The sequence below is a fragment of the Nerophis ophidion genome, linkage group LG28 (assembly GCF_033978795.1).
Source record: "Nerophis ophidion isolate RoL-2023_Sa linkage group LG28, RoL_Noph_v1.0, whole genome shotgun sequence".
Classification (NCBI taxonomy): Eukaryota; Metazoa; Chordata; class Actinopteri; order Syngnathiformes; family Syngnathidae; genus Nerophis; species Nerophis ophidion.
Genome location: NC_084638.1, coordinates 35,340,119 through 35,366,579, shown reverse-complemented (window position 1 = coordinate 35,366,579; position 26,461 = coordinate 35,340,119). Strand labels below are relative to the sequence as shown.

At 42.2% G+C, this 26,461-nt stretch overlaps 1 protein-coding gene across 7 annotated transcripts in view; it reads left to right on the top strand.

Moving 5' to 3' along the window:
• The window catches only part of LOC133545078 (astrotactin-1-like), a 204,152-nt gene that overhangs the window by 8,311 nt on the left and 169,380 nt on the right, over positions 1-26,461 (top strand). For all 7 annotated transcript variants that reach the window (XM_061890395.1, XM_061890392.1, XM_061890394.1 and 4 more), the window contains exon 2: positions 26,278-26,459. In XM_061890395.1, coding sequence (XP_061746379.1) covers positions 26,278-26,459 — 182 coding nt within the window. The remainder of the gene's footprint in view (positions 1-26,277; positions 26,460-26,461) is intronic.

Below are 26,461 nucleotides of genomic sequence, written 5' to 3'. Positions count from 1 at the left end.
GTATACAAGATTGATACAGGATTGTGTAGAACTATGGACCTTATACAGGATTGTGTGGAACTATGGACTTTATACAAGATTGATACAGGATTGTGTAGAACTATGGACTTAATACAGGATTGTGTAGAACTATGGACTTTATACAGGATTGTGTAGAACTATGGACTTTGTACAGGATTGTGTAGAACTATGGACTTTATACAGGATTGTGTAGAACTATGGACTTTATACAGGATTGCGTGGAACTATGGACTGTATACAAGATTGATACAGGATTGTGTAGAACTATGGACTTTAGACAGGATTGTGTGGAACTATGGACTTTATACAAGATTGAAACAGGATTGTGTAGAACTATGGACTTAATACAGGATTGTGTAGAACTATGGACTTTATACAGGATTGTGTAGAACTATGGACTTTGTACAGGATTGTGTAGAACTATGGACTTTATACAGGATTGATACAGCATTGTGTAGAACTATGGACCTAATACAAGGTTGATACAGGATTGTGTGGAACTATGGACTTTGTACAGGATTGTGTAGAACTATGGACTTGATACAGGATTGTGTAGAACTATGACCTTTATACAGGACTGATACAGGATTGTGTAGAACTATATGTAGAACATATATATATATATATATATATATATATATATGTAGAACATATGTAGAACATATATGGGGACGGCGTGGCGCAGTGGGAGAGTGGCCGTGCGCAACCCGAGGGTCACTGGTTCAAATCCCACCTAGAACCAACCTCGTCATGTCCGTTGTGTCCTGAGCAAGACACTTCACCCTTGCTCCTGATGGGTGCTGGTTGGCGCCTTGCATGGCAGCTCCCTCCATCAGTGTGTGAATGTGTGTGTGAATGGGTAAATGTGGAAGTAGTGTCAAAGCGCTTTGAGTACCTTGAAGGTAGAAAAGCGCTATACAAGTACAACCCATTTATCATTTATCATTTAACTATGACCTTTATACAGGATTGATACAGGATTGTGTAGAACTATGACCTTTATACAGGATTGATACAGGATTGTGTAGAACTATGGACCTTATACAGGATTGTGTGGAACTATGGACTTTATACAAGATTGATACAGGATTGTGTAAAACTATGGACTTAATACAGGATTGTGTAGAACTATGGACTTTATACAGGATTGTGTAGAACTATGGACTTTGTACAGGATTGTGTAGAACTATGGACTTTATACAGGATTGATACAGGATTGTGTAGAACTATGGACTTTATACAGGATTGTGTGGAACTATGGACTTTATACAGGATTGTGTGGAACTAGGGACTTTGTACAGGATTGTGTAGAACTATGGACTTTGTACAGGATTGTGTAGAACTATGGACTTGATACAGGATTGTGTAGAACTATGACCTTTATACAGGATTGATACAGGATTGTGTAGAACTATGATATTTATACAGGATTGATACAGGATTGTGTAGAACTATGGACTTAATACAAGGTTGATACAGGATTGTGTAGAACTATGGACCTTATACAGGATTGTGTGGAACTATGGACTGTATACATGATTGATACAGGATTGTGTAGAACTATGGACTTAATACAGGATTGTGTAGAACTATGGACTTTTTAACAGGATTGTGTAGAACTATGGACTTTGTACAGGATTGTGTAGAACTATGGACTTTATACAAGATTGATACAGGATTGTGTAGAACTATGGACTTTATACAGGATTGTGTGGAGCTATGGACTTTATACAGGATTGTGTGGAACTATGGACTTTGTACAGGATTGTGTGGAACTATGGACTTTGTACAGGATTGTGTGGAACTATGGACTTTATAGAGGATTGTGTGGAACTATGGACTATACAAGATTGATACAGGATTGTGTAGAACCATGGACTTTATACAGGATTGTGTGGAACCATGGACTTTGTACACGATTGTGTAGAACTATGGACTTGATACAGGATTGTCTAGAACTATGGACTTGATACAGGATTGTGTGGAACTATGGACTGTATACAAGATTGATACAGGATTGTGTAGAACTATGGACTTGATACAGGATTGTGTAGAACTATGGACTTGATACAGGATTGTGTGGAACTATAGACTATATACAAGATTGATACAGGATTGTGTGGAACCATGGACTTTGTACACGATTGTGTAGAACTATGGACTTGATACAGGATTGTCTAGAACTATGGACTTGATACAGGATTGTGTGGAACTATGGACTGTATACAAGATTGATACAGGATTGTGTAGAACTATGGACTTGATACAGGATTGTGTAGAACTATGGACTTGATACAGGATTGTGTGGAACTATAGACTGTATACAAGATTGATACAGGATTGTGTAGAACCATGGACTTTATACAGGATTGTGTGGAACCATGGACTTTGTACACGATTGTGTAGAACTATGGACTTGATACAGGATTGTCTAGAACTATGGACTTGATACAGGATTGTGTGGAACTATGGACTGTATACAAGATTGATACAGGATTGTGTAGAACTATGGACTTGATACAGGATTGTGTAGAACTATGGACTTGATACAGGATTGTGTGGAACTATGGACTGTATACAAGATTGATACAGGATTGTGTAGAACTATGGACTTGATACAGGATTGTGTGGAACTATGGACTTGATACAGGATTGTGTAGAACTATGGACTTGATACAGGATTGTGTGGAACTATGGACTGTATACAATATTGATACAGGATTGTGTAGAACTATGGACTTGATACAGGATTGTGTAGAACTATGGACTTGATACAGGATTGTGTGGAACTATGGACTTTGTACAGGATTGTCTAGAACTATGGACTTGATAGAGGATTGTGTAGAACTATGGACTTGATACAGGATTGTGTGGAACTGTGGACTTGATACAGGATTGTGTAGAACTATGGACTTGATACAGGATTGTGTGGAACTATAGACTGTATACAAGATTGATACAGGATTGTGTAGAACCATGGACTTTATACAGGATTGTGTGGAACCATGGACTTTGTATACGATTGTGTAGAACTATGGACTTGATACAGGATTGTGTGGAACTATGGACTGTATACAAGATTGATACAGGATTGTGTAGAACTATGGACTTGATACAGGATTGTGTGGAATGATGGACTTTGTACAGGATTGTGTAGAACTATGGACTTGATACAGGATTGTGTAGAACTATGGACTTGATACAGGATTGTGTGGAACTGTGGACTTGATACAGGATTGTGTAGAACTATGGACTTTATACAGGATTGTGTGGAACTCTGGACTTGATACAGGATTGTGTAGAACTATGGACTTGATACAGGATTGTGTAGAACTATGGACTTGATACAGGATTGTGTAGAACTATGGACTTGATACAGGATTGTGTGGAACTCTGGACTTTGTAGAAGATTGACTTTAGCAGTTTGTATTTGCTGTGTGGCAAACAGTCATCAGTATGCAGGCTCACAGCGGCCAGTGTGAGCTGAACACACAGTTGGCAAACAGATATATATATTTATATATATATATATATATATTTATAAATATATATATTTCTACGTATGGCTGCGCTTTAAGATTAGCATGAGGTAATTTATGTGTGAGCATGGACTTGCTGGGCGCGTGCAGAAAGTCCTGATTGTGTGCACACAGCACATGGCGGCTTATTCCCGTGTTGGCAGCAGCAGAGCAGTGTGCTGGTTTCTCCCCCTCATGCTAATGCTGATTTGATCAGGCTACAAAAAGCAATAAATCTTCATTTTCTTCTTCGGTCACACGCTGGCCTCCTTTCGACACGCGGCCCAGCGTTCAACAAGCTAACATCTTTTCCGTGGCTAGCACGACCTTCATTTGACTTCCAAACACCAATGTCATTTCATCCACTTGAACGTCCGTCAGGGCGGCTGCCGCGTGTCCCTCCTCTGTGTCCGGCTGTCCTCTTCTGGCCTTGGACTACAACATTTAAAGGACCATTAGGGAATAATTAAAAAGCAATTAAGGAACAATTAAAGAACAATTAAAGATCAGTTAAAGGGGAACAGCACTTTTTCTGGACGTTTGCCCATCATTCACAATTCTCAAGTCAGACAAGAACACACTTTTCTTTTTCATGCATTCTAAATCATAAATACACGCTAGCAAAAGTCAGCTAACAAGGCGGCTAATGGGAGTACATGAAGGCCTCCGAAAAAAACATCTAAATGCTGCCAACAATACTCCATTTTCATGTGGTGACCTAAAACCTCGGATTCAGGAGGAACAGTGTGGTTTTTGTCCTGGTCGTGGAACTGTGGACCAGCTCTATACTCTGGGCAGGGTCCCTGAGGGTGCATGGGAGTTTGCCCATCCAGCCTACATTTGCTTTGTGGACTTGGAGAAGGCATTGGACCGTGTACCTCAAGAAGTACTGTGGGGTGTGCTCAGAGAGTATGGGGTATCGGACTGTCTGATTGTGGGGATCCGCTCCGTGTATGATCAGTGTCAGAACTTAGTCCTCTCCCTGTATGATCAGTGTCAGAACTTGGTCCGCATTGCCAGCAGTAAGTCGGACAAGTTTCCAGAGAGGGTTGGACTCCGCCAAGGTTGCCCTTTGTCACCCATTGTGTTCAGAACTTTTATGGATGGACAGAACTTCTAGGTGCAGTCAAGGCGTTGAGGGGATCCAGTTTGGTGGCTGCAGGTATAGGTCTCTGCTTTTTGCAGATGATGTGGTCCTGATGGCTGCATCTGGCCAGGATCTGCAGCTCTCACTGGATCGGTTCGCAGCCGACTGTGAAGCAACGGGGATGAGAATCAGCACCTCCAAATCCGAGTTCATGGTTCTCGACCGGTAAAGGGTGGAGTGCCATCTCCGGGTTGGGGAGGAGACCCTGCCCCAAATGGAGGAGTTCAAGTACCTGGGAGTCTTGTTCACAAGTGAGGGAAGAGTGGATGTTGAGATGGAAAGGTGGATCGGTGCGGCGTCTTCAGTAATGCGGACGCTGTATCGATCCGTTGTGGTGAAGAAGGAGCTGAGCCGGAAGGCAAAGCTCTCAATTTACCAGTCGAACTACGTTCTCATCTTCACTTACGGTTATGACCGTAAGGACAAGATCTCGGGTATAAGATCTACGTTCCCAACCTCACCTTTGGTCATGGTCTTTGGGTTATGACTAAAGGACAAGATCCCGGGTACAACATTTACGTTCCTATCTTCAACTATGGTTATGATCTTTGGGTTTTGACCAAAAGGACAAGATCACGGGTACAAGATCTGCATACCCATCCTCACCTATGGTCATGATCTTTGGGTTATGACCGAAAGGACAAGATCTCGGGTACAACATCTACGTTCCTATCCTCACTTATGGTCATGATCTTTGGGTTGTGACCGAAAGGACAAGATCTCGGGTACAAGATCTACGTTCCCATCCTCACCTTTAGTCATGGTCTTTGGGTTATGACTAAAGGACAAGATCCCGGGTACAACATCTACGTTCCTATCCTCACCTATGGTCATGACCTCTGGGTTATCACCGAAAGGACAAGATCTTGTTTACAAGATCTACGTTCCCATCCTCACCTTTGGTCATGGTCTTTGAGTTATGACTAACGGACAAAATCTCAGGTACAACATTTACGTTCCTATCCTCACCTATGGTCATGATCTTTGGGTTAAGACTGAAAGGACAAGATCACGGGTACAAGCGACCAAAATGAGTTTCCTCCATCAGGGGGCGGGGCTCTCACTTAGAGATAGGGTGAGAAGCTCTGTCATTCAGGAGGAGATCAGAGTAAAAGTGCTGCTCCTCCACATGGAGAGGAACCAGATGCAGGAACACCTCCCTGCTGAGGTGTTTAGGGCACATCCAACCGCTAGGAAACCAAGGGGAAGACCCAGGATAGGTTGTAGAGACTATGTCTCCCAGCTAGCCTGGGAACACCTGGACAAAGTTGCTGGGGAGAGAGAAGTTTAGGCTTCTCTACTTAGGCTGCTGCCCCCGCGACCCAACTTCTAATGGAGGGAACAACATAGTGTAGACTGTTACAATAAGCATCCATTGAAAAATAGAGCAAAATCATATCAGATAAGAACAAATATTTGTTAATACTAAAAAAACATTTAAAATTTTTTTTTTTTTTTACAGTTTTGAGAGAATAAAACTTTTATAAGAAAAGTATTCCAGTTCATATTTGTGTGCCGCATATGTTTCAGGACACAACAAAAGGTTAATAAAGTGTCTCCATGGCGACAGCTGCTAGTACACACACAATACTGTTATATTGTTAATAAAGAGTCTCCATGGCGACAGCTGCTAGTACACACACAATACTGTTATATTGTTAATAACGTGTCTCCATGGCGACAGCTGCTAGTACACACACAATACTGTTATATTGTTAATAACGTGTCTCCATGGCGACAGCTGCTAGTACACACACAATACTGTTATATTGTTAATAAAGTGTCTCCATTGCGACAGCTGCTAGTACACACACAATACTGTTATATTGTTAATAAAGAGTCTCCATGGCGACAGCTGCTAGTACACACACAATACTGTTATATTGTTAATAAAGTGTCTCCATGGCGACAGCTGCTAGTACACACACAATACTGTTATATTGTTAATAACGTGTCTCCATGGCGACAGCTGCTAGTACACACACAATATTCTTATATTGTTAATAAAGTGTCTCCATGGCGACAGCTGCTAGTACACACACAATACTCTTATATTGTTAATAAAGTGTCTCCATGGCGACAGCTGCTAGTACACACACAATACTCTTATATTGTTAATAAAGAGTCTCCATGGCGACAGCTGCTAGTACACACACAATACTCTTATATTGTTAATAAAGAGTCTCCATGGCGACAGCTGCTAGTACACTCACAATACTCTTATATCGTTAATAAAGTGTCTCCGTGGCGACAGCTGGTAGTACACACACAATACTGTTATATTGTTAATAACGTGTCTCCATGGCGACAGCTGCTAGTACACACACAATACTGTTATATTGTTAATAACGTGTCTCCATGGCGACAGCTGCTAGTACACACACAATACTGTTATATTGTTAATAAAGTGTCTCCATTGCGACAGCTGCTAGTACACACACAATACTGTTATATTGTTAATAAAGAGTCTCCATGGCGACAGCTGCTAGTACACACACAATACTGTTATATTGTTAATAAAGTGTCTCCATGGCGACAGCTGCTAGTACACACACAATACTGTTATATTGTTAATAACGTGTCTCCATGGCGACAGCTGCTAGTACACACACAATACTGTTATATTGTTAATAAAGTGTCTCCATTGCGACAGCTGCTAGTACACACACAATACTGTTATATTGTTAATAAAGAGTCTCCATGGCGACAGCTGCTAGTACACACACAATACTGTTATATTGTTAATAAAGTGTCTCCATGGCAACAGCTGCTAGTACACACGCAATACTGTTATATTGTTAATAAAGTGTCTCCATGGCGACAGCTGCTAGTACACACACAATATTCTTATATTGTTAATAAAGTGTCTCCATGGCGACAGCTGCTAGTACACACACAATACTCTTATATTGTTAATAAAGTGTCTCCATGGCGACAGCTGCTAGTACACACACAATACTCTTATATTGTTAATAAAGAGTCTCCATGGCGACAGCTGCTAGTACACACACAATACTCTTATATTGTTAATAAAGAGTCTCCATGGCGACAGCTGCTAGTACACTCACAATACTCTTATATCGTTAATAAAGTGTCTCCGTGGCGACAGCTGCTAGTACACACACAATGCTGTTATATTGTTAATAAAGTATCTCCATGGCGACAGCTGCTAGTACACACACAATACTCTTATATTGTTAATAAAGTGTCTCCATGGCGACAGCTGCTAGTACACACACATTACTCTTATATTGTTAATAAAGAGTCTCCATGGCGACAGCTGCTAGTACACACACAATACTCTTATATTGTTAATAAAGTGTCTCCATGGCGACAGCTGCTAGTACACACACAATACTCTTATATTGTTAATAAAGTGTCTCCGTGGCGACAGCTGCTAGTACACACACAATACTGTTATATTGTTAATAAAGTGTCTCCATGGCGACAGCTGCTAGTACACACACAATATTCTTATATTGTTAATAAAGTGTCTCCATGGCGACAGCTGCTAGTACACACACAATACTCTTATATTGTTAATAAAGAGTCTCCATGGCGACAGCTGCTAGTACACACACAATACTCTTATATTGTTAATAAAGTGTCTCCATGGCGACAGCTGCTAGTACACACACAATACTCTTACATTGTTAATAAAGAGTCTCCATGGCGACAGCTGCTAGTACACACACAATACTCTTATATCGTTAATAAAGTGTCTCCGTGGCGACAGCTGCTAGTACACACACAATACTGTTATATTGTTAATAAAGTGTCTCCATGGCGACAGCTGCTAGTACACACACAATATTCTTATATTGTTAATAAAGTGTCTCCATGGCGACAGCTGCTAGTACACACACAATACTCTTATATTGTTAATAAAGTGTCTCCATGGCGACAGCTGCTAGTACACACACAATACTCTTATATTGTTAATAAAGAGTCTCCATGGCGACAGCTGCTAGTACACACACAATACTCTTATATTGTTAATAAAGAGTCTCCATGGCGACAGCTGCTAGTACACTCACAATACTCTTATATCGTTAATAAAGTGTCTCCGTGGCGACAGCTGCTAGTACACACACAATACTGTTATATTGTTAATAAAGTATCTCCATGGCGACAGCTGCTAGTACACACACAATACTCTTATATTGTTAATAAAGTGTCTCCATGGCGACAGCTGCTAGTACACACACATTACTCTTATATTGTTAATAAAGAGTCTCCATGGCGACAGCTGCTAGTACACACACAATACTCTTATATTGTTAATAAAGTGTCTCCATGGCGACAGCTGCTAGTACACACACAATACTCTTATATTGTTAATAAAGTGTCTCCGTGGCGACAGCTGCTAGTACACACACAATACTGTTATATTGTTAATAAAGTGTCTCCATGGCGACAGCTGCTAGTACACACACAATACTGTTATATTGTTAATAAAGTGTCTCCATGGCGACAGGTGCTAGTACACACAATACTCTTATATTGTTAATAAAGTGTCTCCATGGCGACAGCTGCTAGTACACACACAATACTGTTATATTGTTAATAAAGTGTCTCCATGGCGACAGCTGCTAGTACACACACAATACTCTTATATCGTTAATAAAGTGTCTCCATGGCGACAGCTGCTAGTACACACACGATACTCTTATATTGTTAATAAAGTGTCTCCATGGCGACAGCTGCTAGTACACACACAATACTCTTATATTGTTAATAAAGTGTCTCCATGGCGACAGCTGCTAGTACACACACAATACTCTTATATTGTTAATAAAGTGTTTCCATGGCGACAGCTGCTAGTACACACACAATACTCTTATATTGTTAATAAAGTGTCTCCATGGCGACAGCTGCTAGTACACACACAATACTCTTATATCGTTAATAAAGTGTCTCCATGGCGACAGCTGCTAGTACACACACAATACTCTTATATCGTTAATAAAGTGTCTCCATGGCGACAGCTGATTGTACACACACAATACTCTTATATTGTTAATAAAGAGTCTCCATGGCGACAGCTGCTAGTACACACACAATACTCTTATATTGTTAATAAAGAGTCTCCATAGCGACAGCTGCTAGTACACACACAATACTCTTATATTGTTAATAAAGAGTCTCCATGGCGACAGCTGCTAGTACACACACAATACTCTTATATTGTTAATAAAGAGTCTCCATGGCGACAGCTGCTAGTACACACACAATACTCTTATATTGTTAATAAAGAGTCTCCATGGCGACAGCTGCTAGTACACACACAATACTCTTATATTGTTAATAAAGAGTCTCCATGGCGACAGCTGCTAGTACACACACAATAGTCGTAGTGAAATCCTGCATCCTGGAAGATGAGATTAGATGTACTTTTACACACCTGCTGACATTGTTATGAAGATGACACACACACGCAAACACACACACACACACACACACACACACACACACACACACACACACACACACACACGGGCTAAAGATTTATGGTCCTGCTTGTGAATTGTGTCGTCAATTTGGCACGCTTGCTGTCATTGTTTGTGTTGTGTGTGCTAACTGATGCAAAGTCTGCTAACTGATGCTGCTGTGTGCTAACTGATGCAAAGTCTGCTAACTGATGCTGCTGTGTGCTAACTGATGCAATGTCTGCTTCCTGAGGAGGAAGACAGAGCAGCTGTCCTTGCAACTGAAGATGAGGAATGGATTTTTTCTCCTCCTAATCCACACTTTCTAGCCCAGTCGCTTGCATCTTCGCTTTCCCTTGCAGCGTTAGAGAGAAACGTCTTCAGTCGTTAGAGAGAAACATGTTCACAGTCGGGGGAGAGAGTTAAATATTGCTGCAGGCAACGTCAACACCATGACTTGACATGGGACATAGGAAGACACTTGAGGGTCCCCACATAGCGCGAATAACATGACAGAAGAAGACACACGAGGGTCCCCACATAGCGCGAATAACATGACAGAAGAAGACACACGAGGGTCCCCACATAGCGCGAATAATATGACAGAAGCAGACACTTGAGGGTCCCCACACAGCACTAATAACATGACAGAAGCAGACACTTGAGGGTCCCCACATAGCACTAATAACATGACAGAAGAAGACACTTGAGGGTCCCCACATAGTGCGAATAACATGACTGAAGAAGACACACGAGGGTCCCCACATAGCGCGAATAACATGACAGAAGAAGACACACAGGGGTCCCCACATAGCGCGAATAACATGACAGAAGCAGACACTCAAGGGTCCCCACATAGCACTAATAACATGACAGAAGAAGACACACGAGGGTCCCCACATAGTGCGAATAACATGACTGAAGAAGACACACGAGGGTCCCCACATAGCGCGAATAATATAACAGAAGATGACACTTGAGGGTCCCCACATAGCGCGAATAACATGACAGAAGAAGACACACAGGGGTCCCCACATAGCGCGAATAACATGACAGAAGCAGACACTTGAGGGTCCCCACATAGCACTAATAACATGACAGAAGACACACGAGGGTCCCCACATAGTGCGAATAACATGACTGAAGAAGACACACGAGGGTCCCCACATAGCGCGAATAATATGACAGAAGCAGACACTTGAGGGTCCCCACATAGCACTAATAACATGACAGAAGAAGACACACAGGGGTCCCCACATAGCGCGAATAACATGACAGAAGATGACACTTGAGGGTCCCCACATAGCGCGAATAACATGACAGAAGATGACACTTGAGGGTCCCCACATAGCGCGAATAACATGACAGAAGATGACACTTGAGGGTCCCCACATAGCGCGAATAACATGACAGAAGAAGACACACAGAGGTCCCCACATAGCGCGAATAACATGACAGAAGATGACACTTGAGGGTCCCCACATAGCACGGATAACATGACAGAAGATGACACTTGAGGGTCCCCACATAGCGCGAATAACATGACACAGTCTACACACTGCTTCAATCCACGCACCAACATTCCTCCTCAGGAAAGAATTAATTAGTGCAGATGAACTTTTCATAAAGCCAACAGGAAGTGGACACGCAAACAAGCAATTAGGATCAGGAAGCCTGCAGTTAAAGCACAAGAAGTTGGTGTTAGCAACGTTTCACTAAATCCTCGTCACGCGTCTGATTTTAATGCACATTCTTCTTCTTTTTACCCAAATATCTTTGATTTAACATCATTATTCATCACTTTAGAATATCCTTGATCTAACATCATCATGCATCACTTTAGAATATCATTGATCTAACATCATTATTCATCACTTTAGAATATCATTGATCTATCATTATTATTCATCACTTTTCAACTCGCACATGTCACTTTAGTTTGAATTATGATTTCATATTTTGATGTTGTGTGTCATCATGTCTCCTCACTCACTCACACGTTCATATTTCACTGTCAATTAAACATTGACTCATTGTCACATCTTCATCCTCATGCTGCTTGATAAGCAGGCTGATCATGCACACTAATTAGTGCTCCTGATTGTCTCAGTTGGGAACATCCTCGCCACTCACTGGGTTGGAAAGGCCAGCGATCGCTGCTGGTCACATGATCCCATTTCAACATGGTCACTTGGTCACATTTGTATACGTCACATAGTCAATATGTTCACTTAATCACATTTGAAGATGAGCTCATGATCATTTGTGAATATGATCGGGTTTGCCAAGAGAGTGACTGAGTTAGTAACAGATTTACTGAACAAGAAGTCGTGAATGCGTTATTTAGAAAAACAAAAAAGCAAAATCAAATAGAGAAAGAGGTTTCATGAAAGCAGAGTGTGTACCTTTTAAAAGCTTGCTAAGTGTGACATGTGCCATACAGAGCAACATTAGCTCGGGTGTGTTTGTTAGCTCTTGCCGGACTGTTAAATATTTTCACTGGATTGTGTTAATAAATAGATGCAATATGCTTCCATGGCTGAAGTCTCCTCGTGCACAAACAGGTTCTTGTCTTTTCAATCACGGATGAGTTGTTGGTTGCTCCCATGTCGTTGTGGCAGTAGCTTGTTGTTTGCTGTGAGAGGTTGCCTCTTCCTATTCACTTGATTTCACTCTTTCATTCGTGAAAAGTCACTTCCTCTGTTTCTGTCTGGTGGACATAATTCCAAAGTAGCGTCTGTAAATCACGCGTTCACCCTTTAGAGCACAGCTGTGACTTCCCGCCACTAAACTTGCAGACAATAGTTCTTTTCAGCTTTATTGATATTTAAATATCAAAAGTAAATTAAAGCTGTGAGCAGCGATGGACGGGACTTTAGCTGCTGCCCCCGTGACCCAAGCCCAGATAAGCGGTAGAAGATGGATGGATGGATTATTACGCAGAGAAAAAGTTGTATACAATTTCGTTGTACAAATGTACAATGACAATAAAGATCTATTCTATTTTATTCTATTCTATTCTATGTGTTATACATCAGTCTCATAGTAATAACAGTTGTAAAGTGGCTTGGGCATTTTATAAGGATGCCCTGATGCCGCCATTTTGAGACTAATGCATTGTGAAAGGAATGCTGCTGTTGTATTGTAGTGGGAATAGCAAACTTCCTGTTGATTTTAAGTGCGGGTGGTCAGTGTATTAAATATAGGTCTCAGTGAGACCTAAATTGAGGTTTTTGGTTTATGTCTGTATGACAGTCCTACAGTGAGTTAGAAGCAGTTTTGTCTGAGCAGGAAGCCGCCGTTTTGTGACAGCAGCAGTGCTCCAGCACAAGCGCACCGGTTCTTTGCGGGCTCATAAAATCCAAACCGAGGTAGTAATTAAAACTCTTTCATCAACTTTTAATCAGATGGGTTCAATGTCTCTTCTGTGTTTATTTGAAGCCGAAACGACAAACGGCCTCAGAGGAGATAATGTTTGAAAAAAAGCGACATTTTTTAGCCAACTTTTGTATTGAAGTGGCAATAGCAAACTCCTTCTTAATTTTAGCCGGGGGTTGTCAGTGTATGAAATATAGTTCTAACTGAGACCTACGTAGTGGTTTTTGTTTCATGTTTCTACGACATTCCTACTGGAAGTTAGAGACAGTTTTGTCTGTATTTTCTCCTTAGGGGGCGCTAGTGTGCAATTTTGAGTTTTGGGGTTTGGTTTTTGTTTAGATGGCAATTTTCGCTAGTCCTGATGTGTGTGTGTCAAATTTGGTGAGTTTTGAAGCATGTTAAGAGGGTCAAATTAAAGCTCATAGTGGCGGCGGTATAATAATAATAATAAATAATAAATAACAATAATCAAACCTTAGAAATTCAATAGGGTCCTCTGTCCCAAAGGGACATCGGTCCCTAATAATAATCAAACCTTAGAAATTTAATAGGGTCCTCTGTCCCAAAGGGACATCGGTCCCTAAATACAGTTGTCCTCCCTGAAATCAAGTACGCTTTCAAAGACGATACATTTGAATATCAATAGTCAAATGCAGTCGTCCTCCCTGAAGTGAAGTACTATTTGAAAGAGGCTGCAGACGACTAAGTCAATGAAGCAGAAGAATGGTGGAGTTTAGTTTGCTGGCTGCAATGGAAAATTGTTCCGCCGCAGTCTGGAATGTGAAAGTGAAAGTGTAAGTAAGCAATAATAGAAAAACCCGGGCCGTATTTGCATGATTGTTCCGTGCCGGGATGAAAGTCATCTGTCCAGGAGGGAAATCATGAAGTATTTGTTGGCATTTATCAGGGAGCATGTTTCCATCTTCTTCTTCTTCTTCTTGCCGCCGCCGCCACAATGGAACACCTTTGATGTTGTCAAGCCACATAGACGCAGATTTCTGTGTTTTGTCTCTCCAAGACCAGCGTGGGTGTTATTTGTGTGTGCCTGTCATGCTAACGCTAGCATGTGTTGTTAGCATCTCCAGCCGGATTAGCGCTCACAATCAGTCACAGCACTTCAGCCTTCAGTCACGTTTCTTTCCTTTTTTCTGCCGTCTTGGAACACTTTCAAAAACAACATCTTGTTTCCTTTCAGTGGATTTATTCCAGGACTTTCTTCTGTGCTCAGTCTTGCTGATTCCACCTTTTGTACTCGGTCTACTTTTACCACCGGGGATGGGTACCGAGCGGCTACTTTTTATAGCTACTGACCCAATTCCGTGGGTACTAAAAGTACTGATTGACATTCCAACGGGTACCTTTGTTGCTCCTGACGGGAACTCAGCAACTTGGCAAGCACTTGGCGGGCAAACAAGCTCATTTGTAGTGGACTTCCTGTTGTGATTTGTTAGATTGTGTTTGTGTTGACGTTGTATTATCCCGACTTGAATGTTGTGTTATGTTCTCATTGCCCTTTTTGTTAGAATAGTTATCTGTAAGTTATCACTCAACTGTTAGGCTTAAAGGCCGTTGCTATAGTTATTATCAATTGTGCTCAAGTTGTACTTTTCTATCTGTGCAAAGGGACAGTGTTTGTGTCCAGACCCGTCCTGCGACTGCCAAGGGCGAACATCGAGTGCGGTGACGCAGACAAAGCAGAGACAGAGTGATATCACGAGTGTCAGCACATTTACATTTCTGTATAATCATATATTGTGTCTAACTAGGACTGCTGTCCATTGTGTATCTAACATAATAGTGTGAGAGTCCAGTCCATAGTGGATCTAACATAATAGTGTGAGAGTCCAGTCCATAGTGAATCTAACATAATAGTGTGAGAGTCCAGTCCATAGTGGATCTAATATAATAGTGTGAGAGTCCAGTCCATAGTGGATCTAACATAATAGTGTGAAAGTCCAGTCCCTAGTGGATCTAACATAATAGTGTGAGAGTCCAGTCCATAGTGGATCTAACATAATAGTGTGAGAGTCCAGTCCAAAGGGGCTATAACATAATAGTGAGAGTCCAGTCCATAGTGGATCTAACATAATAGTGTGAGAGTCCAGTCCATAGTGGATCTAACATAATAGTGTGAGAGTCCAGTCCAAAAGGGGCTATAACATAATAGTGAGAGTCCAGTCCAAAGTGGCTATAACATAATAGTGAGACAGTCCAGTCTGATGCACAGACGAACGGTCCACTCCGGCTCCCGACTTTGGACAGTCAGCGCTTCATCAGTGACACCCGAACCTGTGCCCCCCGCCCCATCCACAAAGGAGAGGGGTGTAGAACAGAAAGGAAACGGCAGATCAACTGGTTTAAAAGAGGGGGTGTATTTAAAGGCTAGAGTATTCAAATGAGTTACATTTGTATACTGGTTACATCGGAGAATTAACCAGGGACCTCCCGAATAAATAGAGGAGCACATGGGCTGTGCCTTAGGGCGTAGGTTGGAACTTTAACTGAGTGTACAGCACAACACGTCTCTCCTCATTGAGCCAAATTGAACTCTGTCCCTGCATGATTCCTTGCTTCTTGTCTGTTTCATAGATGTCATCAGTGTTTGAACCTGACACCTTTCCTCTCTTCGTTACCTCTTCTGCTTGCTAGTTAGCTGATTAGCTTCCTGCCTCACCTGTCTTAGTTGCTGCTCCATTGTTTGGTGTTTGTTTCACGCCGCCTATCTCTCATTGTGCTCACCTCCATGCTACGTGGCGCTTTTGTGTTGAAATTCAAGTTCCAATTTGTCTGACTGCCTCCGCCACACTCCACATGATGCCACATGTCCTCTAATTCATGTTGTCATTTTTCACGCCGTGAAAGCATGAAGGCTCCCCTCGCTCAATGCTAACTTATTTAGATATGCCAAGTACATGCTACTGATTAGCATTAGCGATTTTGCATGGCGATCTCAACAGCTCCAAGTGTGTGAATGAAACGTACACCCAGCCGGCGTGTAATGAGGACAATACTTGCAGTATAAATACTTTGTGGGACTCAACTAAAGATTAATGGCAAAGACTACATCCTGACTACGAAAACAAGCTGAAATGTAAGATGTTTGCAAGTGTAAATATAACTCAGGGTTAAATGCTACATGTTCTTTAACAGAGATCATTTATTAGCACACAAACAACAAAATGATACCTTTGATTATCAGTACGACTCCCCAGGCACCAGCAATTGGTACCGTATCGCTTCAAAGGTGAGAGGTACACAGCCACACTAATATTTCATAGCGGTCCAAAGTGCACAAGTGGGTTTTTTCCTTTTGGACTGTGAGGACTCATGCGGAGTGCAAGTCCAGTTCTTGTTAGTGTGTCTGCTTCAGGGACTCCATGTTGTGTGGACAAGGACTACATCAAGTTGTGTGTTTTCCACTCAGCATTGCAAGGTTTTTGCCAGCAAACTCTGTTCCAATGTCAGCGTTTCCAGGGAGTCCAGATGGCCTTCGAAAGTATTGTAGCCTTAACTTTCTCTCCAAGGTCTACCCAAGCCTCCGGGACTTCTTTTAAATTGTTAGAATATTCACCTTTCAAGTCCTCTTCCGTTTTTGAGTCTTCCGACTTGCCTCTGATGATTGCGTCTCCTTGGGCAGACCACATGTGCGGCAGCTCTTTCCTAGTCTTTGAAGAACGAAGATCTCCTGACAACTGCAGCAGGTTCTTCACTTTGTGGACGCAACACAGCAAACTCTTTCGTAGTCTTTGAAGATCGAAGATCTCCTGACAACTGCAGCAGGTTCTTCACTTTGTGGACGCAACACAGCAAACTCTTTCGTAGTCTTTGAAGATCGAAGATCTCCTGACAACTGCAGCAGTTCTTCACTTTTTGGATACAACACAGCAAACTAGGAAAAGCACAACTCAGGTCTGCCCTCACCTAATCAAGTTGAGGACTCTCCAGGCAGGTGAGGACCACCAGGAAGTGAAAATGTGCCAACAAGAATAATTCAACCGTCAAAAACCTTAGCTCACGTTGAAGCTGGCAGGTCACGGTTTAGTTCTAAGCAACACCCAAGTTCCTACGTTCTGCAACCTTGTCAAGAAGAACCACAACATTTGACCAAAAAGAAATGAAAGACGCACTTTTACCGTCAACACTACAACCTTAGCTTGAAATCTGCAGTACATTGTTGGGGTCTGCAGTACTTTGGAACATTGTTGTGGTCTGTAGTACTTTGGAACATCGTTGTGGTCTGCAGTACTTTGGAACATTGGTGGGGTCTGCAGTACTTTGGAACATTGGTGGGGTCTGCAGTACTTTGGAACATTGTTGTGGTCTGCAGTACTTTGGAACATTGTTGTGGTCTGCAGTACTTTGGAACATTGTTAGGGTCTGCAGTACTTTGGAACATTGTTGTGGTCTGCAGTACTTTGGAACATTGTTGTGGTCTGCAGTACTTTCGAACGTTGTTGTTGTCTGCAGTACTTTGGAACATTGTTGTGGTCTGCAGTACTTTCGAACGTTGTTGTTGTCTGCAGTACTTTGGAACATTGTTGTGGTCTGCAGTACTTTCGAAGGTTGTTGTTGTCTGCAGTACTTTGGAACGTTTCTGTGGTCTGCAGTACTTTGGAACGTTGTTGTGGTCTGCAGTACTTTGAAACATCATTGTGGTCTGCAGTACTTTGGAACATTGTTGGGGTCTGCAGTACTTTGGAACATTGTTGTGGTCTGCAGTACTTTGGAACATTGTTGTGGTCTGCAGTACTTTGGAACATTGTTGTGGTCTACAGTATTTTGGAACTTTGTTGTGGTCTGCAGTACTTTGGAACATTGTTGTGGTCTGTAGTACTTTGGAACATCGTTGTGGTCTGCAGTACTTTGGAACATTGTTGTGGTCTACAGTACTTTGGAACATTGTTGTGGTCTGCAGTACTTTGGAACATTGTTGTGGTCTGCAGTACTTTGGAACATTGTTGTGGTCTGCAGTACTTTCGAACGTTGTTGTTGTCTGCAGTACTTTGGAACATTGTTGGGGTCTGCAGTACTTTTGAACGTTGTTGTTGTCTGCAGTACTTTGGAACGTTTCTGTGGTCTGCAGTACTTTGGAACGTTGTTGTGGTCTGCAGTACTTTGAAACATCGTTGTGGTCTGCAGTACTTTGGAACATTGTTGTGGTCTGCAGTACTTTGGAACATTGTTGTGGTCTACAGTATTTTAGAACTTTGTTGTGGTCTGCAGTACTTTGGAACATTGTTGTGGTCTGTAGTACTTTGGAACATCGTTGTGGTCTGCAGTACTTTGGAACATTGTTGTGGTCTACAGTACTTTGGAACATTGTTGTGGTCTGCAGTACTTTGCAACATCGTTGTGGTCTACAGTACTTTGGAACATTGTTGTGGTCTGCAGTACTTCGCAACATCGTTGTGGTCTGCTGTACTTTGGAACATTGTTGTGGTCTGAAGTACTTTGGAACATTGTTTTGGTCTGCAGTACTTTGGAACATTGTTGTGGTTTGCAGTACTTTGAAACGTAGTTGTAGTCCACAGTACTTTGGAACATTGTTGTGGTCTGCAGTACTTTGCAACATCGTTGTGGTGTGCTGTACTTTGGAACATTGTTTTGGTCTGCAGTACTTCGGATCAATGTTGTGGTCTGCAGTACTTTGGAACATTGTTGTGGTCTACAGTACTTTGGAACATTGTTGTGGTCTACAGTACTTTGGAACATCGTTGTGGTCTGCAGTACTTTGGAACATTGTTGTGGTCTGCAGTACTTTGGAACATTGTTGTGGTCTGCAGTACTTCGGATCAATGTTGTGGTCTGCAGTACTTTGGAACATTGTTGTGGTTTGCAGTACTTTGGAAAGTTGTTGTGGTCTGCAGTACTTTGAAACGTAGTTGTAGTCTACAGTACTTCGGAACATTGTTGTGGTCTGCAGTACTTTGCAACATCGTTGTGGTCTGCTGTACTTTGGAACATTGTTGTGGTCTGCAGTACTTTGGAACATTGTTGTGGTCTACAGTACTTTGGAACATTGTTGTGGTCTGCAGTACTTTGCAACATTGTTGTGGTCTGCTGTACTTTGGAACATTGTTGTGGTCTGCAGTACTTTGGATCAATGTTGTGGTCTGCAGTACTTTGGAACATTGTTGTGGTCTACAGTACTTTGGAACATTGTTGTGGTCTGCAGTACTTTGGAACATTGTTTTGGTCTGCAGTACTTTGGAACATTGTTGTGGTTTGCAGTACTTTGGAAAGTTGTTGTGGTCTACAGTACTTTGAAAAGTAGTTGTAGTCTACAGTACTTTGGAACATTGTTGTGGTCTGCAGTACTTTGCAACATCGTTGCGGTCTGCTGTACTTTGGAACATTGTTGTGGTCTGCAGTACTTCGGATCAATGTTGTGGTCTGCAGTACTTTGGAACATTGTTGTGGTTTGCAGTACTTTGGAAAGTTGTTGTGGTCTGCAGTACTTTGAAACGTAGTTGTAGTCTACAGTACTTTGGAACATTGTTGTGGTCTGCAGTACTTTGCAACATCGTTGTGGTCTGCTGTACTTTGGAACATTGTTGTGGTCTGCAGTACTTCGGATCAATGTTGTGGTCTGCAGTACTTTGGAACATTGTTGTGGTCTACAGTACTTTGGAACATTGTTGTGGTCTACAGTACTTTGGAACATCGTTGTGGTCTGCAGTACTTTGGAACATTGTTGTGGTCTGCAGTACTTTGGAACATTGTTGTGGTCTGCAGTACTTTGGAATATTGTTGTGGTCTGCAGTACTTTGGAACATTGTTGTGGTCTGCAGTACTTTGGAACATTGTTGTGGTCTGCAGTACTTTGGAATATTGTTTTAGTCCGCAGTACTTTGGAACATTGTTGTGGTCTGCAGTACTTTGGAACATTGTTTTGGTCCGCAGTACTTTGGAACATTGTTGTGGTCTGCAGTACTTTGGAACGTTGTTGTGGTCTGCAGTACTTTGGAACGATGTATAATAACAATCTCGCTAACACTTACTAATATTCAGGTCACCACATGTAAATGAAGTATTGTTGGCACTTTTTGGATGTTTTTTTAGAGGGATTTAGAGACACACTGGCTGACTCTCATTAGCAGCATGGCTAGCTACCAAGAAAAACTCGGTTATTACAAACTAGAATGCATAAATAAAGTAAAACATATTTTTATCTTACGATTAAATTCCCCAAAAACTGCAGTTCCTCTTTAAAAAGAGTTTTCAATCAGACCCCGAGGTTTACCCACAAAAGCTGCTTTCTCTAAAGCGTACATTTATCTAAGAAAACAGTCAAAAGCTGCAGGGGGGATGTCGGGTCAACATTAGTTGTGAATCCAATCAGGCGAAGGTTGTTTGCATGATTTAATTATGCATGAAGAGCCGACATCTTCCAAGTCGTGTAAACGTCAGCGCCAGCAGGCAGGGTTTGTGAAAGTGAAAGTGAAAGCAAGTTAGAAGGGGAGACACAAAGTCGGCGTGAGGAAGATGAAACACAGAAGAGCTGATGGACGTCCGTGGAGAGCACGGCTTGTTCCTGCTCCGTTTATTATGATGACTATCGCGCCGCACTTGGAATATTGCAGCACTTATGGAAAATCACCTTCAATTTGCTGCCAGACAGCCTTGAATCCCTGCAGATAGAACATGGTCTTATCCAGCTGCCTGTAAAAGGTTTGAATCCCTGCAGATAGAACATGGTCTTATCAAGCTGCCTGTGAGATGTTTGAATCCCTGCAGATAGAACATGGTCTTATCAAAGCGGCTGTAAAAAGTTTGAATCCCTGGTCCGTGTCTGACAGGAGCCAGGCGACAGAACAGGGTCTTACTAACCCCCATCACACTGGCTGTGAAAATGTCATTATTGCAGCTTTAAACATTTTATTCTTCCGTATCCGCGGGGAAACTTTCATCATAAAATGATACTGCTCCTCTACATCACTCTGCATGCTTTGGCATGTGACCTTTCACCTTCCACAGCCCAAAAACATCTTTGGTCCTGTTCAGTCTTCGTGGTCATTTAGCACGTTGAGGAATCACTGTCAGAGGGTGTTGTTGACGAACCCCAAGATGCAGAGAAGGAGGCAGGCATTGCGTAAGAAAACATTACATCATCAAAAACTAAAATAAGAACAAACCAAAAGGCTACCAACAAAAGGCGCGCATGAGGCGGATAACAAACTTGGCTAAGAACAAAAACACTTATTGTGACACGACGGAACTATGGCATGAGCAGAGTGGACAGAAGTAGACAAAGCAAGTGGTGACATCGACACCACAATAATCCAGCACTGACTTGAGGGGAAGGCAGCCTTAAATAGTATCTGGCTGATTGGCACCAGGTGTGGCCAGGTGCCAATCAGCCACAGCTGGGGAGACACAGCACTCAGGGAGACAAACAGGAAACGGACAAAATAAGAGCGCTGACAGGAAACAAAGACAAAAGCAGAGGAAAAACTAAAACATGGCCAAACTGTCAGGGACAAGCCTGCCAATCACGACTTCATAGGACAGCCCGGTGCTCAACCAATAGGAACTCACCGTCACTTTTGCATGATTGGCCATGTTGCCTGCATGTTTTTAAAAGTTCTTCATCAGAGCTTTTTACTCCAAGTAACACAGCATGAGAATACAGCAGCATAGTAGGCCTAAGTATTCATTATCAATCAATCCATTTTTTGAGTAGCTCCTGATCCATGTTTGTTACATACATGATGTATGTTTATCACATGCATGATACATCAATCAATCAATCAATGTTTATTTATATAGCCCCAAATCACAAATGTCTCAAAGGACTGCACAAATCATTACGACTACAACATCCTCGGAAGAACCCACAAAAGGGCAAAGAAAACTCACACCCAGTGGGCAGGGAGAATTCACATCCAGTGGGACGCCAGTGACAATGCTGACTATGAGAAACCTTGGAGAGGACCTCAGATGTGGGCAACCCCCCCCTCCAGGGGACCGAAAGCAATGGATGTGGAGCGGGTCTAACATGATACTGTGAAAGTTCAATCCATAGTGGCTCCAAGACAGCCGCGAGAGTTCAGTTCAAGCGGATCCAAGACAGCAGCGAGAGTCCCGTCCACAGGAAACCATCTCAAGCGGAGGCGGATAAGCAGTGTAGAGATGTCCCCAACCGATACACAGGCGAGCGGTCCATCCTGGGTCCCGACGAGCGGTCCATCCTGGGTCTCGACTCTGGACAGCCAGTACTTCATCCATGGTCATCGGACCGGACCCCTTCCATAAGGGGGGGGGGGGACATAGGAGAAAAAAGAAAAGAAGCGGCAGATCAACTGGTCTAAAAAGGGAGTCTATTTAAAGGCTAGAGTATACAGATGAGTTCTAAGGTGAGACTTAAATGCTTCTACTGAGGTGGCATCTCGAACTGTTACCGGGAGGGCATTCCAGAGTACTGGAGCCCGAACGGAAAACGCTCTATAGCCCGCAGACTTTTTTTGGGCTCTAGGAATCACTAATAAGCCGGAGTCTTTTGAAGGCAGATTTCTTGCCGGGACATATGGTACAATACAATCGGCAAGATAGGCTGGAGCTAGGCCGTGTAGTATTTTATACGTAAGTAGTAAAACCTTAAAGTCACATCTTAAGTGCATGTAACATGTTTGTTACATGCATGATACATGTTTATCATATACATAATACATGTTTATGACATCAAAGTGTTGTCCAGACGATGAAGGACGACATCCATAGTTACATCAAAGTGTTGTCCAGATGATGGACGACATCCATAGTTACATCAAAGTGTTGTCCAGACGATGAAGGACGACATCCATAGTTAGATCAAAGTGTTGTCCAGATGATGAAGGACGACATCCATAGTTACATCAAAGTGTTGTCCAGAAGATGAAGGACGACATCCATAGTTACATCAAAGTGTTGTCCAGATGATGAAGGACGATATCCATAGTTACATCAAAGTGTTGTCCAGAAGATGAAGGACGACATCCATAGTTACATCAAAGTGTTGTCCAGATGATGAAGGACGACATCCATAGTTACATCAAAGTGTTGTCCAGATGATGAAGGACGACATCCATAGTTAGATCAAAGTGTTGTCCAGATGATGGACGATATCCATAGTTACATCAAAGTGTTGTCCAGAAGATGAAGGACGACATCCATAGTTACATCAAAGTGTTGTCCAGATGATGAAGGACGACATCCATAGTTACATCAAAGTGTTGTCCAGATGATGAAGGACGACATCCATAGTTAGATCAAAGTGTTGTCCAGATGATGGACGATTTCCATAGTTACATCAAAGTGTTGTCCAGATGATGAAGGACGACATCCATAGTTACATCAAAGTGTTGTCCAGAAGATGAAGGACGACATCCATAGTTACATCAAAGTGTTGTCCAGATGATGAAGGACGATATCCATAGTTACATCAAAGTGTTGTCCAGAAGATGAAGGACGACATCCATAGTTACATCAAAGTGTTGTCCAGATGATGAAGGACGACATCCATAGTTACATCAAAGTGTTGTCCAGATGATGGACAACATCCATATTTACATCAAAGTGATGAAGGACGACATCCATAGTTACATCAAAGTGTTGTCCAGATGATGTACAACATCCATATTTACATCAAAGTGATGAAGGACAACATCCATAAAAGAGGAAGGTCCCAGGAGGTGTGCAGGAATCATCCGCACGTTAACCACCATGTCCTCAAGCACTGACCATAAAATACTACATCTGTTCCCATAAATAACTCTTACTGCCATCTTCCTGCTTGCAGTCTTCTTCTTCTCTAAAGTGTGGACACACGTGATCATCACATCTCTCCTCTTCTACCTTCTCTAATTCTTCTTCTTTACCTAAACTGACAACATCCAAGTTGCTCCTCAGTCACGCTTATTATTACATCATATACTTTGTCCTATAATACAGTGGGCGAAAAAAGTATTTAGTCAGCCAGCGATTGTGCAAGTTCTCCCACTTCAAATGATGACAGAGGTCTGTCATTTTCATCATAGGTACACTTCAACTGTGAGAGACAGAATGGGGAAAAAAAATCCAGGAATTCACATTGTAGGAATTTTAAAGAATTTATTTGTAAATGATGGTGGAAAATAAGTATTTGGTCACTTCAAACAAGGAAGATCTCTGGCTCTCACAGACCTTCTTTAAGAAGCTCTTCTGTCCTCCACTCGTTACCTGTATTGATGGCACCTGTTTGAAGTCGTTATCTGTATAAAAGACACCTGTCCACAGCCTCAAAGAGCCAGACTTCAAACTCCACTATGGCCAAGACCAAAGAGCTGTCGAAGGACACCAGGAAAAGAATTCTAGACCTGCACCAGACTAGGAAGAATGTATCTACAATAGGCAAGCAGCTTGGTGGGAAAAAAGCAACTGTGGGAGCAATTATCAGAAAATGGAAGACATACAAGACCACTGATAATCTCCCTCGATCTGGGGCTCCACGCAAGATCAAATCCTGTGGGGTCAAAATGATCATGAGACGGTGAGCAAAAATCCCAGAACCACACGAGGGGACCTGGTGAATGACCTGCAGAGAGCTGGGACCAAAGTAACAAAGGTTACCATCAGTAACACACTACACCGAGAGGGAATCAAATCCTGCAGTGCCAGATGTGTCCCCCTGCTTAAGCCAGTGCATGTCCAGGCCCGTCTGAAGTTTGCCAGAGAGCACATGGAGGATACAGCAGAGGATTGGGAGAATGTCATGTGGTCAGATGAAACCAAAACAGAACTTTTTGGTATAAACTCAACTGGTCGTGTTTGGAGGAAGAAGAATACTGAGTTGCATCCCAAGAACACCATACCTACTGTGAAGCATGGGGGTGGAAACATCATGCTTTGGGGCTGTTTTTCTGCTATGTGGACAGGACGATTGATCCGTGTTAAGGAAAGAATGAATGGGGCCATGTATCGTGAGATTTGGAGCCAAAACCTCCTTCCATCAGTGAGAGCTTTGAATGGTTGACCAAATACTTATTTTCCACCATCATTTACAAATAAATTCTTTAAAATTCCTACAATGTGAATTCCTGGAATTCTTTTCACATTCTGTCTCTCACAGTTGAAGTGTACCTATGATGAAAATGACAGACCTCTGTCATCATTTTAAGTGGGAGAACTTGCACAATCGCTGGCTGACTAAATACTTTTTTGCCCCACTGTATGTATGTATATATATATATATATATATATATTACTTCATATACTATGTTCTTTAATATATATATTATATCATATACTATATCCTTTAATATATATATATATTACATCATGTTCTATGTCCTATTATATATATATTATATCATATACTATGTCTTTTATTATATATAACATCATATTTGTCAGGTTCAAACACCGATGACATCTATTAAACAGACAAGAAGCAAGGAATCATGGAGATACAGAGTTCAATTTAGCCCATGAGGAGAACGCATGGAGCTGCACACTTAGTCACAGTCTCGCCCTACGCTCTAAGGTACAGCTCCCATACTCCTCTATTTATTCAGGAGTTCCCCAGTCAACATCACTGAGGCCGCCTCTAAAAGGAGTGGTCACATTTATCATGCAAAGCAGCTCCAGTACGCACAATACGTGACGGAATGTGCTGGGGGCTTTGTGATTGTTGGATCATTGCACAGGTAGAGGTAGAGAAAGTACAGCTCGAGCACAATAGCTTATAAGATCTCAGGGAACTCAGAAGACATCCCCTGGATTAATAATCAATAATCACTAATGACTGGTTGTTGGTTGCTCCCCACAGAGATCTCCGGGAACTCAGAAGACATCCCCCTGGTGCGGTGGAGACAACAGTGGTTGGAGAACGGAACTCTGCTCTTCCACATCCACCACCAGGATGGAAGTGTCCACCCTCTACAACCTACTGAGGATCCTCACAACACTTCTGCCAAGGAGGAGCTGCGCATCCTGCATATCTCTGTCATGGT